This window comes from Salvia splendens, chromosome 15, assembly GCF_004379255.2.
Source record: "Salvia splendens isolate huo1 chromosome 15, SspV2, whole genome shotgun sequence".
Taxonomy (NCBI): domain Eukaryota; kingdom Viridiplantae; phylum Streptophyta; class Magnoliopsida; order Lamiales; family Lamiaceae; genus Salvia; species Salvia splendens.
The window spans coordinates 18,759,393-18,776,297 of record NC_056046.1 but is presented as its reverse complement, the minus strand read 5'-3'; the positions used below and the strand labels follow the sequence as shown (position 1 = coordinate 18,776,297).

The following is a 16,905-nucleotide window of genomic DNA, read 5'->3' as shown; positions in this document are numbered from 1 at the left end:
TTTGGCCCTTACTCTTTACTCCCTCCATCCGCCATTAAATGACCAAAGTTTCATTTTTCGTCCGTCCGTCAATAAATGTCTCATTTCACTTTTACTATATTTGGTAAGTGGACCCTACATCCCACTAATTCATTTCCCTCACATTTTATTATAAAACTAATATATAAAATTAGGTCCCGCATTCCGCTAACTTTTCTACCCACTTTACTACATAAAGTCAAATAATATCTTAAAACCCGTGTCGGTCAAATATGAGACATTTAATCACGGATGGGGGGAGTATTTAAAAAGCGAGCTACTTTTTCTATGTTTTGCCTTTTACTCCATCCATTCCACAATAAAAAAGTCGCATTTTGATATTTCGATCCGTCTCATAATAAGAGTCACATTTCATTTTTATCATAAATGGTAATAAGGTCACATATTCCACTGAGTCACTTCACTCATATTCTATCGTAAAACCAATATAGGAGGGAATAACTTCTACTACTAATAATTTTATTTTGTTATTTATTTTATTTAATAAACATCAATAATATAGAAATAGTGTGTGGGATTCTGAGGAATAGGCTCTCGAAGATGGGCTGAACGATAAAATGTGATGTGAAGAAAAACGGAAATGGACTGTGTCATTACTGGGCAGAAAACGAAATGTGAATGGCCAAAATACAAAGACGTGAAGGCGAAAAATGCAATTTAATGAAAGATAGCTTCACATTCTCTTGTCCAGATCATTAGCCGGCCGACGATCTTCTTCATTTTCAGGTATTTTTTTATGTATATAGTTTACGTTGCCTTTGAGATTTCTATTCCATCCCATTTATGGAAAGGACTAGGTTTTCTGTTTTCTTTGTGTTTTAGTTGCTTGATTTTCCAGTTCAATTTGAGGACTGCCTTGATGAAGATTTAGTTTTCAATGTATTTCCCCAATGTGTATTTGGGGAAACGGAATTAGGAAAATCTAATAGGTTAGCATAGAAACCATAATTACAAATTTAATGTCCTGTTTCGAGTTAAAATGTAACACGAAATCCAATTTCATGGTTCTAGACTTCTAGTGTGTGAATATTGAGTTCCTGGATTTTCTTTATCTGTTCTTTAACTGTTTAGTTTTTTTTTGGAACCATTGTGGCAAATGATTTTCGTCACAAAGCTGCAGAATCACAAGGTCTAACTTTTATTTCTGTCAGCTACATGCCTTGCCGTTCTTGTCTAGTACTCTTTCCGTTCCATGGTAGTTGAGTCATTCATTTTCTGCACTACTTTTAACTATCATTTTTCCAAAACGAGCGCAGAAAATGAAATGGCTCAATTACCGTGGAACAGAGGGAGTACTACTAATGCATATGGATTGCCACATCTGCAACTCGTTTTTCGTAATATGTTTGTGCGGACCTCATTGTTTTTGTGCTGTGTCTTGTTCACCTTATATGATTGGCTGATTACAGCTATTAGGATAAGAGAGATATTAGAGCATGTTGGATTGGTTCAAGAGAGTTTACCGGTAAATGTGGTATCATCTTCCCAAGTACTTGCCTGTGTCGCTAATCTATTGAATATTTGGCATACTGAACTGAGCATGTTTACCCATAATCTTATAAGGAGCTACCAACTTACGAGAAATGCTTTAGTTTTCCTGTAGAAATGGTGGATCAATCTCTGAGAAAAACAGCAGTAGAAGAGAAGAGGGCTAAAGTCTAACAGGAGTCCAAAGAACTTCTTGACTATACTCGGAAGGCAATTGCACGATTGACATACTTGATAAGGTGGATCTGCAAGTTTTATTTTTATCTGATCAGCAAGTCAAGTTTATTGTGCTTTATATCGTTTTCTTTTCATAACACTTGCACAAATGGAAAATGACGTACCTCCTTGTGAAGCTCAATTGGAATACTGGAAGACGAACTTGGCAATAATGGAATCAAAAGAGAGACAATATCTACAACAGTATTTTAATTACAAGGTATGGTAGGTGATACTGGACCTCTTTCAAATGGCTTAATGTAGTGTCTTGTGTTCTCACTTCTCAAGATATATTGTATGTAAATATGTAGGTGCACTTTAATACTACTATTTTCTGTAATTTATTAATTTGTGGAATGCCCATTAGCTTGTAAACAGAACGAGAATCATGAACTTCAGTTCCAATATATTTTTCCCAGACAATGCTCAATCGCGTGGGCAATAGCTCAGATAGTAGTCATAGTGTGTTAGTGGAAATGGCTGCGCACAGGAAGGACTTGGAGAAGAAAATAAAACCAATCCGGTATCGTCATGGCCATGTTTTATTTCTCATTAAAATAATGGAGCATTCTCTTATTTGACATCTTTGGCATTTTCATTTCTCCGTAACACACTCTTTACTGTTCTTTTGATTTTAATGATTATCCGATTAAAAGACATAGAATGACTTCTGAAACTTGTTTTTTGTTTATGATGGCAATGTTGAAAACATGGATGACAAGAATGAGGAGCAGCTGGATAAATTTCTTATTCCAGAAATTTGCAATCAAAACTTAACAGCTTTATTACAGGAATGAACATCATGCACAAGCACCACATCGACCAGCTACATGTCCACGTTGAAATTATTCAGGTAACATGTTCAATTGCTCGTAGTATATATGTATAAATGCATATGAAATACATATGTTGCTTAACATACTTTCCCCATCCTTAAGTAAACAGGAAAAATGACAGTCTTTTGCATTTTTCCATCTTCATTCCAAGCCCTCATGAACTCTTCCACCACACTGTCTGAGAGCAACTCCACACCTTTTTCTTTAGCAGTTTCATACGAAGACCAGGACCTCAAGTATGTGAAATAGCCCTCCAAATCCATAACTTTCTCTATGTCAAACCGAAACGGTCCACTGTGCTCCAGTCCGTCTACTGGTTCAAATGGGAAATCAATGGTTGTGTACTTCTGGTCCACCACTTCACGAGGTGATTCCACGGATGGACCAGATTTCCAGTAAGGTCCAGCATCAATGTTGTAAAACCTTTGGAACAATGAGTCAACTGTAGGGTTAACTTCCGGTGTGGTGTAACACCATGCAGCGATCACACCGTTGGGCTTCTTCAGAAGCCACTTCACCTGTTGGTAGAACGTAGGGAGGTGGAACCACTGGATTGCTTGAGCTACGGTGACCAAATCGAAAGTGGATTCTGATCCAATCTTCTCTTGGAGCTCATCCATGGACATGCCTGGGGAAGTGCATTGGTATGTTATGTTTGGTAGCTTTGCTGCAAATTCTAGTTGCTTTGGGCTTATGTCTGTTGCTATCACATTCTTGTAAAACTTGGCCAACTGTTCACATCAATGAAGCATGCATTTAGAACTCTAACCCAAGATTCACAGAAAATCACACACACGCACAGGAAAAGGAGAGAGAGAGAGAGGACTAACTGAGCATGCTGCTTGGCCAGTGCCGGTGCCGGCATCCCATGCTAGTTCATGAGAGGGTGTATTGGAAGCAATGAAATGAAAGAGTTCTTCTGGGTAATTAGGCCTCCCCCCAGAATACTGTTTTGACTGATAAATAGGATTATCCCCAGAGTTCTGCTTGATCAACAAATCTGCCATACTCTCTATGTGTGTTTGTGATAATTTGAAGAGTGAGATTAATGTCAAGCATGTGTTAGATAATATAGTAGTAGTTGGGTGCAATGTCATTGTTTGGGGAAGGTTCATCCAGTGTAGTTGGTCAAAGTAGAGAAACAAGATTTGTCTTCTTCTTTCTTTATAGCCACATACCAATAAGTCCACTACAATCTTGGACCAACTCTTTATTACTACTTGTATTGTTTGGTAGTAGTATTTGGGAGTAATTAAATAACTGTGTTTATTTGGTATAACTGATAGTAATAATTTTCTGGTTATATATAGCTAAAATAGCAGTTCACTTTAGATTTTTTTTTGTGTCTTCGTAATAATTGGCAGTGTGAAAAAAGCTAAAACAGGCAAAGGCTTTAATGGGATATTTTTATTCTTTATTTATCATGTAATGAGTTGAGAGAAAGTCTTACTAATAACAAAGCTTTAATGAAAATCGATCCTATCCTATGAATCGTATCTTCAAAGCATATAGTCAATTTTAACTGAACAATTCAAATTAGAATTGATATGGAATAGTAACATTTGTTTAGTTTATGTAATTCTATTTTGTTCCGCTTTTACTTGCAAAACCAATCACAATTTCCAGAAACTAGACACCAATTTCATTAATTTAATTTTATGTTAATCGCACAACATTTTTATTCATCAAAAACCAAATACTAAAATAACCAAATTTGGGCTTTGTTGTATCATGATGAACCGACCTTCCCTATCCTGAGGTAGACCGGGAAAACTTTAGTTTTCCTGGTCACGCCATCTCCGGACCAGGCCGCAGTGAACCGGTCTACCACATCACCGGTGAGCAGCTCCACCCCCTTCTCCTTCGCTGTCTGATATGCCGACCAAGACCTCAAATACGTGAAAAAGCCCTCCAAATCCATCTCTTTCTCCGCATTGAACGGGACCGGCCAAGTGTCCTTGTGCCCATCCACCGGTTCAAACGGGAACTCGGCTGTCTCATACTTCCGTCCACAAGCCCCCCGGGCGGAGTCCCAATATGGTTGGGAATCCACGGTGTAGAAAATGTGGAAGACGGCATCGATAGTGGCGACCACCTCGGGGGTGGTGTAGCACCAGGCGGCGAGGACGCCGCCGGGCTTCTTGAGGAGCCACTTGGCCCGGTCGTAGAAGGCCAGGCGGTCGAACCATTGCATGGCTTGTGCGACCGCCACGAGATCGAAGGTGGACTGCGATCCCACCTTCGTCTGGAGCTCGTCCATGGCGACGACGGTGGTGGTGCAGCGGTAGGTTATGTTTGGGTGCGGCGCTGCCAATTCGAGCTGCGCTGGGCTCGTGTCGGTGGTGATGACGTTGTTGTAGATCGCAGCCAGCTGATCGATGATCACAATTAGCGTATGTGTGATAGGGCAGATAACTCAACTAGTAATAGAATTCTATGAATAAATATGTCATTTTTTATATGAGTAAAAGTAGAGAGAAAGGAAGTAATTGATGCCAATTCAAACTAGAACACTATTTCGCGTCACTTAAAATAACACTGAAATCAGCATATAAATCTTATGGATCCCTCTTTCTATTTAGAATGAAATTCATGAATTTCTATCAATAAATACTTACAGACAGGGCGGCTTGGCCAGTGCCGGTTCCGACATCCCAGGCGAGATTGTAGGAATGGGTTTTAGAGCATCCCCATCCATGCTCTTAGGCAAAAGCATGGAAGTGGGCCCAGACCCACTTTTATTCATTTTTTACTCCTTGCTCTTCCTCAAGAGCATAACATCCACATTCATGCTCTTCCGCAAGGACATGCTCAGGGGTTCAACCATTCTATTATTCAATTTAAATAAAAATATTTCCACAATATTAGAATGCATTAAAAATACCCAAAATACTATTACAAATTACTAAAAAATTTAAAATTACATAATTCAAATCCTAAAAATTAAAAATTACATAATTAAATTCTTTTTTAAAAATTCAAAACAATTTTTTAAAAAATTCAAAAAAATTTCAAAAAAACGGTAATAAACAGCTATATTTTTTTGGGAATTCGATTTTTTTTTTAATTTTTGGTATTATTTTCGATTAAAAAAAAGGAAATTACAAAGGCCAATCGCACGCTGCCATGTCGCCATGCTCAGGGCACGGACGTGCTCTTATTATCGAGCAGGGTCGTGCCATTGGCGCGAGCACAGAGGCGGTCGGGGCTGTGTCGCGCCGCTAGCACGGACGTCGTCCGCCCCGGGAGAGTGGCGATGGGATGCTCTTAGAGCATCTCCAATGGCGGACGTCCGGTCGGACATCCGCGACGGGCGACCGGGACGTCCGCCATTGTAACGAAGCAACTCGGATACGGACGTCCCGTAAGGACGTCGGATGTCCTCGGACGTCCGGGCGACGGGCGGGCGGACGTCCGCTATTGTGGCGTGGGTCGGACGTCCGGTATTAATTTTTTTTTAAAACTCTATGTATACGGCTCGTTGAACTTCATTTCATTCGCACCACTTGTGTTAACAAGTTACTCTCTCTACATCTCTATTTTCAAGTATATCTAGAATGGCTAGTAGTCGTGCGGGTGATAGTGGCGGGGGCGCTAGTGACAGTGATAGCCAGGATGAATTGGAGGTCGCTGTGGAAGGTGCGATAGATAGGCTGCTACACCAGAGGGAGCAGCGGCGGCAGCAGGCGGCTGTACATCGGCCGATCCGTTGTCGAACTACAATACCCCGTGACCACCGTGCTGCACATATTCGGTTGTATCAGGACTACTTCGCTCCGCAGCCGCGTTTTGGGGATGCCTTATTCCGGCGACGTTTTAGGATGCATCGTCTGCTGTTTATGCATATCGTGGGTGCTTTAGAGAAAAGATACATGTATTTTAGGATCAGTGAGGATGCAGTTGGCAAACCCGGACTCACGCCCTTACAGAAGTGCATTGTCGCAATCAGACAACTAGCGTATGGAGGCGCGGCCGACATGTTCGACGAGTACCTCCACATTGGCGAGTCGACAGCCGTCGAGTGTCTGCAGAATTTTTGCGCGGGCGTGAGAGCGATATTCGGGGAGAGGTATCTTCGGAGTCCGAGCCCCGAAGACTGCCAGAGGCTGATAGATATGCATGGATCGGTGCACGGGTTCCCTGGGATGTTGGGCAGCATAGATTGTATGCATTGGGAGTGGAAGAACTGCCCCGCCGCCTGGAAGGGGTTGTACACTACCGGCTTCAAAGCCAAGCATCCCACGATGATCCTTGAAGCTGTAGCTGACTACCGGCTGTGGATATGGCATGCTTATTTTGCAGTCGCCGGGTCGAACACGACATCAACGTTCTCCAGTCGTCGCCCCTGTTCAACGCTCAGTGCAATGGCGTTGGTCCCGCCATCAGTTTCATCGCCAACGACAACCAGCACAATATGGGATACTATTTGGCGTAGGGCTGGCAATTTTTGACACGACACGATAACACGACACGAACCGGCACTAAAATAATGGGTTTGGGTCAGAGCTTATTGGGTTCGTGTCCTTATCGGGTCGACCCGTTAAGGACACGAAAATTTCGTGTCGTGTTCGTGTCGTGTTCGTGTCGGGTTCGTGTTATCCGTTAACAATATGTGTTCGTGTCGTGTTCGTGTTATCCGTTAACAAATAATATTTTAATATTATTAATTCTTATTATTTTCATTTTTAATAGGTTTAACCGTTATCAGGTCGTGTTGTTATCGAGTCGTTATCGTGTCATCTCGTGTACGTGTTGTTATCGTGTCGTGTTGACCCGAATTGGTTCGTGTCGTTAATGGGTTCGTGTCGTGTTCGTGTCTGAGGGTTTCGTGTCGTGTTCGTGTTCGTGTTTGAGGTTTTCTTAACGGGTCGTGTTCGTGTTTGTTGTTATCGTGTTCGTGTCGTTATCATGTCCACACGATAACGACCCGACACGCACGATTTGCCACCCCTAACTGGCCCGTCTTTGTGAAGACAATCAAGCATCCGCTCGGACAAAAAGAAGACATACTTTGCGAGCCGTCAGGAAGCAGCGCGCAAGGATGTGGAGCGGGCATTTGGTGTGCTCCAGAGTCGATGGGCGGTAGTGAAGGGTCCTGCATGGCAGTGGTATATTCCCAACATCGGCGATGTCATGTACGCATGTATCATAATGCACAACATGATTGTCGAAAATGAAGCTGCGGAACTGACTCAGTGGACCAATGAAGATGATACGGGTGCAGGTCCAAGTCACGGCGTGGCCACCGCGAATGTGAATATGGGGTACCTCATGGAGAGGTCGAGCGGATGCGTGCATTTGCCGACATGCGGCAAACAGATGCCCATGTTCGACTTCAGCACGATATTATCGAAGAGGTTTGGATGTGGAGGGGTTGACGTTGATGTGATTAATTTTTTTTGTTTTATTACTATGTAATTTTTTTTTTCGAATCATGTATGTTTTTTTTAATGAAGTTGTTAATTTTTCCCGTTCGTATTTGTGTTGAAATTTTATTTCCGTAAACGTAAATTGCTTTATTTGTGAATTTTTGATTTTTTTTATTGCGGGAAGTCCTAGCAGGAAGGGCGATGGGAAAAGCGGATTGTGCAGGGGAAGTCCTAGTGACGTGACAATGGGATGAGAAGTCCTAGTGACGTGGCAGAAGGTGTTTTTGGGAAGTGCTAGTGGATGTCCGAGTGAGACATCCGTGCATTGGAGATGCTCTTAGAAGCTATGAAATCGAATAATTGTTGAGGGTAAGTTGGTCTACTCTCTGAATACTCCTTTGCCTGCTTCACGAATAATTCTGCCATTCTCTCTCTATCTCTTAATTTCGTTGTGTAGATTAGATTTGAGCACATATTTATAGACAATTACTATTTGACTGATTCTTTTTGAAGAGGAAGATTCGTGCTCGTTTCTTTCTCATGAGGTGGATATTTTTGTTCAAATTTTATTTTGCTAGAGAAGCATGCTTTAATTTCTTTTCTTTATTCGATAAGTACTGATCCTAGTTGATGTTCCTCTTTATGCTAGCTACCAATCCTCAAATGTTCCATCTCCTTATCTTTTTACACAGTTTCAACTAAAATAATGTCGAGTTAGGAAAAAGACAAATGCTATGCTACATAGTGCATTATTATGCAAATATAATCCATGAATATAATTTTAATTTAATGCATTTTTAATAGTATTGTTTATTTCATTTTATAATATTTAATTTGATTTTAGTGTATTTTTAAATTTCATGATCAAAAGAAACTATTTAAATAACTTGAGATGGACGGAATATTGCACTAAATATAAGGTTAATTATTTTTCACGGAAATATTTTACACAAAATTCAATTTATTAAATTGTTACAGTCTTATTGTTAGAACACAATGCAAAATGTTAATTTACAGGAATCAATCCCTTTCATCATACCACAGAACACTGGCAAGAATTGATTCATCTTTTCTCAAAAATATGAGAAAACTAGTTTTTTTTATTTATTTTTATGTTAGTTAGCCAATTAGGTATCAACACATTAAGGAAAGTGATGTATACTGATCAATATTATGCATTTATATATCATAATTAGGGATGTCAATGAGGTCAGTCCAGCGAGTTTCGGGTCAATACTTGGATTGCGGGTCAATCAAGTGTGGGCTAATTAGAGTGTCCACAATGGTGGCCCTTGAAGGCCACCGAAGTTGGCCCGGCCACCAAATGTGGCTCTCCACAATGGTAAAACCCAAAAATAACAAGGGCCACGAAATGTGGCCCTCTCCAAAATTAAAATTAATTTTGTTTGCTTTTTTTAATAATATTTTTTAATTTAAGTACAATAAATTTTATTAGACTATAATTTATGATATTTATAATTTTAATTAAAATAAAATAATTTGGATTGTAAATAAAAAAAATTTCACAACCTAACAAAAAAAAGTGTAACAAGAACTTCGTTGTATTATATTAATAAAATAGGAAAATTATACAACGAAAGTTTTATACTTTAAAAACAACAACCCGAAAACCCATATCAATCAGAAGGCGCTCCTTCTACGGTTCCAGACCTCTTCAACCATATCAGCCTGCAGTGATGTATGTGATATTTGGCTCCGCATATCGGTGTACCGCTGGATCAAGTATTCATTAGTACGTGGGACATCATCTTCATGACAATACCCGAGCTCGAACTAGCATCATCTTCCGGTGTCCATCGATCTGCAGCAAATCCTTCGTTAGCTATTATCATATTGTGCAATATGATACATGCAGTCATGATGTCTGAGACATCATTTTCGTGCCATTGTCGAACCAAGCACCGTATAATGGCCCATCGCGCTTGGAGGACACCAAAAGCTCGCTCTACATCCTTCCTAGCACCCTCTTGTTTTTTCACGAAGTAGGTTTGCTTCTGCCCAACGGGTTGTCGGATCGACTTCACAAACACGGGCCAACGAGGGTATATCTCATCGGCCAAATAGTATCTCATGTTGTACTGCGTGCCGTTGGCCATAAATCTAACTTGCGGACCCTCACCCCGGCTCTCGTCATTGAACATGTGGGACGATCGTAGAACGTTGATGTCGTTGTTCGACCCAGCAACCCCAAAATACGCATGCCAGATTCGCAAGCGGTAGTCAGCAATGGCTTCCAGGATCATCGTGGGATGTCGGCCTTTGAAACCAGAAGTGAACTGCCCCTTCCAAGCCACCGGGGAGTTCCTCCACTCCCAGTGCATGCAATAGATGCTTCCCAACATCCCTGGAAAATGATGTACAGTCCCGTGCATATCAATCAGACTCTGGCAATCATCGGCTGTTGGCTTCCGTAGATATTCCCCTTTGAAGATATCCTTAATGCCCCTACAAAACTGCCTCAACGTCTGTAGGGCAGTCGTTTCGCCCATCTGTAGGTATTCGTCAAACATGTCAGCGGGCCCGGCATAGGCAAGCTGCCTAATTGCCACCGTACACTTCTGATATGTCGACAAGCCGGGTCGGCCGGTGGCATCATATCGCAAGGTGAAGCACTTGAACCGCTGCTCCAAACACGTCGCTATATGGACGAAGAGTTGTTGCGACATTCTGAAACGCCAACGGAAAATCTTTGGCGGATATCAGGCGTTCTCGCTGAAGTAGTCTTCCATCAACCGGCGTTCAGCCCCGGCATGGTCACGGTCGATATACCGCCGATGATAGAACGGCCGAGGGACTGCTACCGCCGCCGCCTCCTCCGCCTCGTCAGCTTCCTGTTGCACCGCTGCAACCAGGTTTTGGAACTCCAGATCTACCGCTTCTTGGTACCGTTCATCGTCGGAATCCATATTTCAGAAGTTGAATTAAAATAGATTGGAAAGATTGGAGAGAGTTGTGTTTGAATTGGGGTAGAAAAATGGAGGAAAAATGGGGTGTATTTAATAAAAAAAAGAAGCAAAAAAAAATTAAAATTCGGTGGCTGAGCCACGAAACGCGGCCCGCTGCAATGGTGGGCCGCGCACCCCACGGCTCAGCCGCGTGAAGGCCGCGGCCGCGGCTCCCTCTCGGCTCTCGGCCCTCAGCCACCGTCCTCGGCTCTCTGCAGTGGGGGCCGCGCACCCGAGCCACGGGCCGCGGCTCTCCCACTGTGGACACTCTTAGGCTGTGATTTTTATCGGGTTATGAAAATTCAACTTTAACCCTAAAGATTCGGGTTTCGGGCTAGCCCACCAGGCTAATCAGGTTACAGTCGTTAAAGTTAACATACGATCAATCAAATAATAATGATGAAAATTAATTATATTTATAAGATGTAAAACATGAAAGTATGATAAATAAACTCAAAAATAATCAAATACTAATTCACGATTTGTATAAATAAAAAAAACATACACTTATTTCAAGATATTTTAAAGCATGTTTAAAAATTTTAATTTTTTTTAGTAAATTTGAAGTTTTTATTTATTTTATAGTACAAAATTGAAGGCTATTTTTTAAGTAATTTATATTATAAAAATAATCAATGAAATGTCAATTATGAGTTAAACAAATAGAACAATAGAAATTTTATCGGGTTTTGGGCCAGCCCATCGGGTTTTCGGGTTAGCCCTATTGGGGTTGCGGCCTGCAGGCTAATCGGATTATAATTTTATCGGGTTAGAAATTTTCAAACCTAACCCTTTAAATTTAGCGGGTTATTCGGATTAACCCACGATTTGTGGGCCGCATTGACAACCCCTTGCCATATGATATTGTTTTCGGTAGTGGTAATATGCTTTTTTTGGATTTTGTTACTTACCATTTATAAAAATATTTATACTACACAAATAAATTCAATAAAGTTTTCAGTTTTCGTTTATTTTTGATTATTTTGCTAAATTATTGTGATTATGTGAAGGCCAAGTTTTGAAAGGTACTCCCTCCATTCGTCATTAGGAGTTCTATTTCTTAGCGACACAAGTTTTAAGAAGTGTTAAGAAAAGTGAGTGAAAAAGAATTAGTGGAATATGAGTCTCACTTGTATATATTAGGTTTAAATAAAATGTGAATTGGACTATTGGAGTAAGCTAGTCAAATGTGAGACCCTATTATCATTTATAGTAAAAATAAACCAAAACTTTACGGACAAACTAAAATAAAAAAAATGAAACTATTATTAGTGAAAAGATCAAGTAAGAGTTAAGAGTAGGGAGTGGAGAGTGACTTTTCTTTTTCTTTTTGAGTTAGAATATAGACCCCATGTTTTTTTTATTACACTAAGATTGTTTTATCTCTCTACTTAAGGAATGGACTGTTAAGAATATTATATATTCTTTCCGTCCCAATTAAATTGGTACAAAACTTTTGAACACGGAAATTAAGTAATTGTGTTGAATAAATTAAATGAAAGTAAAATAAAATAGAAAAGATAAAAAAGTAGGAGAAATAAAGAGAGAGTAAAGTAGATGATGATATAAAGTACGAGTGATTGGATGTTTTGTTTTTTTGTCAGAAGGGAAATGACATCTTTGTTGAGACATCCCAAAAAGGAATGCGACTCAATTAGTTGGGACGGAACCTTTCATTGACAAATAGTCTTATGAATGAATGATACGGTTTTAATAAAAAATTAATAAAATAAAAGAGAATAAGAAAAATGAATTAAGTATAAGAAATGAAAGATAAATAAATACATTATAAATAAGTAAAAATATAAAAATAATATGAATATTTTTCTATTTATGGATGAGTCTTATTTTTTGAATGGACAACCAAAATAGTACTCCTTCTAAAAAATAGTCTTATTTTGCCATTTTAGAATGTCCATAAAAAATAGTCTCATTTTAAAAAGTAGAAATTTATCTCTTATACATTTTCCACTGTTTCTTTTCTCTCATACTTTATCTACTTTTCTCCTATCTCTCTTACTTTATCTATATTTTTCTCTTATTCTCTCTTATTTCATCAACTTTTTTATTAAAATTTGCGCCATCCACAAATTGGATAATTTTTTTGTGGACGGATGAGTTCTATACACTTGATACTTTTGTGAGAAATACAATCATGATAGTGATATATGTTTAATCATTCCTCACTTTTGGTTTTCTAAATTCATTTCGAAAATTATTTTGTGCACAAATTTAAAACTAGGAGTATAGGAGTTGTATTTCGATCCAAATTTACCTAAGAGTGTCCATAGTGGGAGAGCCGCGGCCCGTGGCTCGGGTGCGCGGCCCCCACTGCAGAGAGCCACGAATGGTGGCTGGGAGCCGAGAGCCGAGAGGGAGCCGCGGCCTCGGCCTTCACGTGGCTTAGCCGTGTGTTCCACGGCCCACCACTGCAGCGGGCTGCATTTCGTGGCCCAGCCACCGATTTTTTTTTTTGCTTCTTTTTTTTATATAAATACACACTATTTTCCCTCCATTTTTCTACCTTAATTCAAACACCGCTCTTTCCAATCTTTCCAATCTGTTTTAATTCAACTTCTGAAATATGGATTCCGACGATGAACGGTACCAAGAAGCGGTAGATCTGGAGTTCCAAAACCTGGTTGCAGAGGTGCAACATGAAGCTGACGAGGCGGCGGCGGCGGTGGCAGTCCCTCAGCCGTTCTATCATCTGCGGTATATCGACCGTGACCATGCCGGGGCTGACCGTCGGTTGATGGAAGACTACTTCAGCGAGAACGCCCGTTATCCGGTAGAGATTTTCCGTCGGCGATTCAGAATGTCGCAACAACTCTTCGTCCATATAGCGACGTGTTTGGCGCAGCGGTTCAAGTGCTTCAACTTGCGATATGATGCCACCGGTCGACCCGGCTTGTCGACATATCAGAAGTGTACGGTGGCAATTAGGCAGCTTGCCTATGCCGGGCCCGCTGACATGTTCGACGAATACCTACAGATGGGCGAAACCACTGCCCTACAGACGTTGAGGCGGTTTTGTAGGGGCATTAAGGATATCTTCAAAGGGGAGTATCTACGGAAGCCAACAGACGATGATTGCCAGAGACTGATTGATATGCATGGGACTGTACATCATTTTCCAGGGATGTTGGGGAGCATCGATTGCATGCACTAGGAGTGGAGAAACTGCCCGGTGGCTTGGAAGGGGCAGTTCACTTCTGGTTTCAAAGGCCGACATCCCACGATGATCCTGGAAGTTGTTGCTGACTACCGCTTGCGAATCTGGCATGCGTATTTTGGTGTCGCTGGGTCGAACAACGACATCAACATTCTACGATCGTCCTACCTGTTCAATGACGAGTGCCGGGGTGAGGGTCCGCAAGTTAGATTCATGGCCAACGGCACGCAGTACAACATGGGATACTATTTGGCCGATGGGATATACCCTCGTTGGCCCGTGTTTGTGAAGTCGATCCGACAACCCGTTGGGCAGATGCAAACCTACTTCACGAAAAAACAAGAGGGTGCTAGGAAGGATGTTGAGCGAGTTGTTGGTGTCCTCCAAGCGCGATGGGTCATTATACGGTGCCCGGTTCGACAATGACACGAAAATGATGTCTCAAACATCATGACTGCATGTATCATATTGTACAATATGATAATAGCTGACGAAGGATTTGCTGCAGAGCGATGGGTACCGGAAGATGATGCTAGTTCGAGCTCGGGTATTGTCATGGAGCCCCTGCATATGGGTGTACCACGTACTAATGAATACTTGATCCAGCGGTACACCGATATGCGGAGCCAAATATCGCATATAACACTGCAGGCTGATTTGGTTGAAGAGGTCTGGAACCGTAGAAGGAGCGCCACAGAGTGATATGGGTTTTCGGGTTGTTGTTTTTAAACTAGAAAAATTTCGTTGTATAATTTTCCCATTTTAATATAATGCAACGAAGTTCTTGTTAAACTTTTTTTTGGTTAGGTTGTGAATTTTTTTTTATTTACAATCCAAATTATTTTATTTTAATTAAAATTATAAATATCATATATTATAGTCTAATAAAATTTATTGTAGTTAAATTACAAAATATTATTAAAAAAAGCAAACAAATTAATTTTTATTTTGGAGCGGACCACATTTCGTGGCCCTTGTTATTTACCATTGTGGAGAGCCCAGGAGAGCCACATTTGGTGGTCGGGCCAACTTTGGTGGCCCTTGAGGGCCACCATTGTGGACACTCTAAGAGTGTCCACAGTGGGGGAGCCGCGGATGGTGGCTCGGGTGCGCGGCCCCCACTGCAGAGAGCCACGAAGTGTGGCTGAGAGCCTAGGACCGAAAGAGAGCTGCGGCCGCGGCCTTCACGCGGCTCAGCCGTGTGAGCCGCGGCCCACCACTGCAGAGAGCCGCGATTTGGTGGCTCGGCCACCGAATTTTATTTATTTATTTTTTTTTCGAAAATTCTTTTATAAATATTACACTTCTATTTCCATTTCTTCCCACTCCATTTTATACCCTTCAAAACCCTAATTTTAATCCTATCAAAAATGGAAGGTGGAGATGGTGATTTCCCGGGATATGGAGACTCGAGATACGGCAACTTCCCATCTTCCCAACCGTGGAGATCGAGTCCAACCCTAGTGTTGCCCACGGTTCACAAACCGGCGGTTCCTGTTCGGAACCGCCGGTTCCGGTTCGGTCGATGGCGGAACCGGAACCGAACCGTGAGGCTATTTCACGGTTCCGGTTCGAAAACCGGCGGTTCCGGTCGGCGGTTTTGGCGGTTCCGGTTTTCGAACCGGCGGTTTTGCCGGTTCAATTATTATTATTATTTTTTTTTAAATTTGAAATTTGGCTTTATACAATAAATCGGAACAAGACAATGCATAATTCAAGCACAAATAAGACGAATAAGGAGAAAATGAAATAAATTTTATTGATTTTGAGTTGTAACGGACAACGATACATTACAATTTACAATACATAAGTATACAATACAACAACATACAACAATATAATATAATTTACAAGTGTCGTCTCCTCGTGGGACTCGGAAGGTAAATAAAAAAAACATGAAATGGGGGGGAAAAAGGAAAAATTGAAAAGGGCTTGGGATCAACTTAAACTTTCAAAGTTAAACTTTTCAAATTTAAGTTGAGTTGCCTACGTATCCACAATTTTATTGAGGAATCAAAGCCCACGTAGTTCTCTTACCTTAGGATCAACCCTTTTTTCTTGCAAAATGTTGCCCATTTTCTAAGCAAACACATATCAGCACGCCATATACACATTGCTGCATTTCTAATAGGGGCAATTTGATCTTCCAAAGCAATCAATGCATCTCGAACACACATAGTCAGAATATTATTCAAGCATGGAAAAAATTAGCACTAATAGATAGTTTGTTCTGATTTTTTCCATGCTAGATGCTTGAATAATGTTCTGACTATGTGTGTTCGAGATGCATTGATTGCTTTGGAAGATCAAATTGCCCCTATTAGAAATGCAGCAATGTGTATATGGCGTGCTGATATGTGTTTGCTTAGAAAGTGGGCAACATTTTGCAAGAAAAAATGGTTGATTCCGAGAAGAATTGTACTTGAAGATCATTAAAATATATTCCCCATTTGATAAATATCTTATTGGTGAAAAAGTGGGTATCTTTGAGGCAGATGGTACTGGAACACAAATTTATATATGGAATCTGGATGAATGAGGATCAGATTATAGTTTAAAATGGGAAGCTGGGTTCATTGGCGGCCAGTTAACCCAGCTTCCCATTTTAAACTATAATCTGATCCCCATTCATCCAGATTTCATATATAAATTTGTGTTCCAGTACCATCTGCCCCAAAGATATCCACTTTTTCACCAATAAGATACTTATCAAATGGGGAATATATTTTAATGATCTTCAAGTACAACTTAGCCGCAACAACGATACATTACAATTACAAATAAAAAAACATGAAATGAGGGGGAAAAAATAATTG

The 16,905-nt window shown here is 40.7% G+C and overlaps 2 protein-coding genes and 1 long non-coding RNA gene across 5 annotated transcripts; 1 reads left to right on the top strand and 2 right to left on the bottom strand.

The window, feature by feature from the left end:
- The first annotated feature begins 564 nt into the window (after nucleotides 1-564).
- LOC121767465 lies at nucleotides 565-2,929 on the top strand. 3 transcript variants are annotated; one of them, XR_006043114.1, is made up of 5 exons: nucleotides 565-765; nucleotides 1,643-1,766; nucleotides 1,881-1,963; nucleotides 2,111-2,596; nucleotides 2,791-2,929. It is a non-coding gene; the product is annotated as an uncharacterized LOC121767465 (long non-coding RNA). The 3 variants fall into 3 exon arrangements; XR_006043113.1 differs by having other exon boundaries at nucleotides 1,632-1,766; nucleotides 2,163-2,596; XR_006043112.1 differs by having other exon boundaries at nucleotides 1,632-1,766.
- LOC121767464 (putative methyltransferase DDB_G0268948) lies at nucleotides 2,468-3,684 on the bottom strand. Its single transcript, XM_042163734.1, has 2 exons — nucleotides 3,410-3,684; nucleotides 2,468-3,310 (listed from the first exon to the last, which is right to left on the bottom strand). The coding sequence occupies exons 1-2, from the start codon at nucleotides 3,674-3,676 to the stop codon at nucleotides 2,657-2,659; spliced, it is 921 nt and encodes a 306-aa protein (XP_042019668.1). The 5' UTR covers nucleotides 3,677-3,684; the 3' UTR covers nucleotides 2,468-2,656.
- A 620-nt stretch (nucleotides 3,685-4,304) lies between these two features.
- Nucleotides 4,305-8,374, bottom strand: LOC121768059 (putative methyltransferase DDB_G0268948). Its single transcript, XM_042164401.1, has 3 exons — nucleotides 8,272-8,374; nucleotides 5,198-5,244; nucleotides 4,305-4,950 (listed from the first exon to the last, which is right to left on the bottom strand). Exons 1-3 carry the CDS (start codon nucleotides 8,372-8,374, stop codon nucleotides 4,309-4,311), a joined length of 792 nt encoding a protein of 263 aa, XP_042020335.1. The 3' UTR covers nucleotides 4,305-4,308.
- Between the last annotated feature and the right edge of the window lie 8,531 nt (nucleotides 8,375-16,905).

Coding starts and splice junctions, on each gene's coding strand:
- LOC121767464 (XM_042163734.1), bottom strand. CDS start 3,676: ATGACATTGCACCCAACTACTACTATATTATCTAACACATGCTTGACA. Junction 3,311..3,409: donor CTGGCCAAGCAGCATGCTCA/GTTAGTCCTCTC, acceptor TGATGTGAACAG/TTGGCCAAGTTTTACAAGAA.
- LOC121768059 (XM_042164401.1), bottom strand. CDS start 8,374: ATGGCAGAATTATTCGTGAAGCAGGCAAAGGAGTATTCAGAGAGTAGA. Junction 5,245..8,271: donor TTCTAAGAGCATCTCCAATG/CACGGATGTCTC, acceptor CCCATTCCTACA/ATCTCGCCTGGGATGTCGGA. Junction 4,951..5,197: donor CTGGCCAAGCCGCCCTGTCT/GTAAGTATTTAT, acceptor ATCATCGATCAG/CTGGCTGCGATCTACAACAA.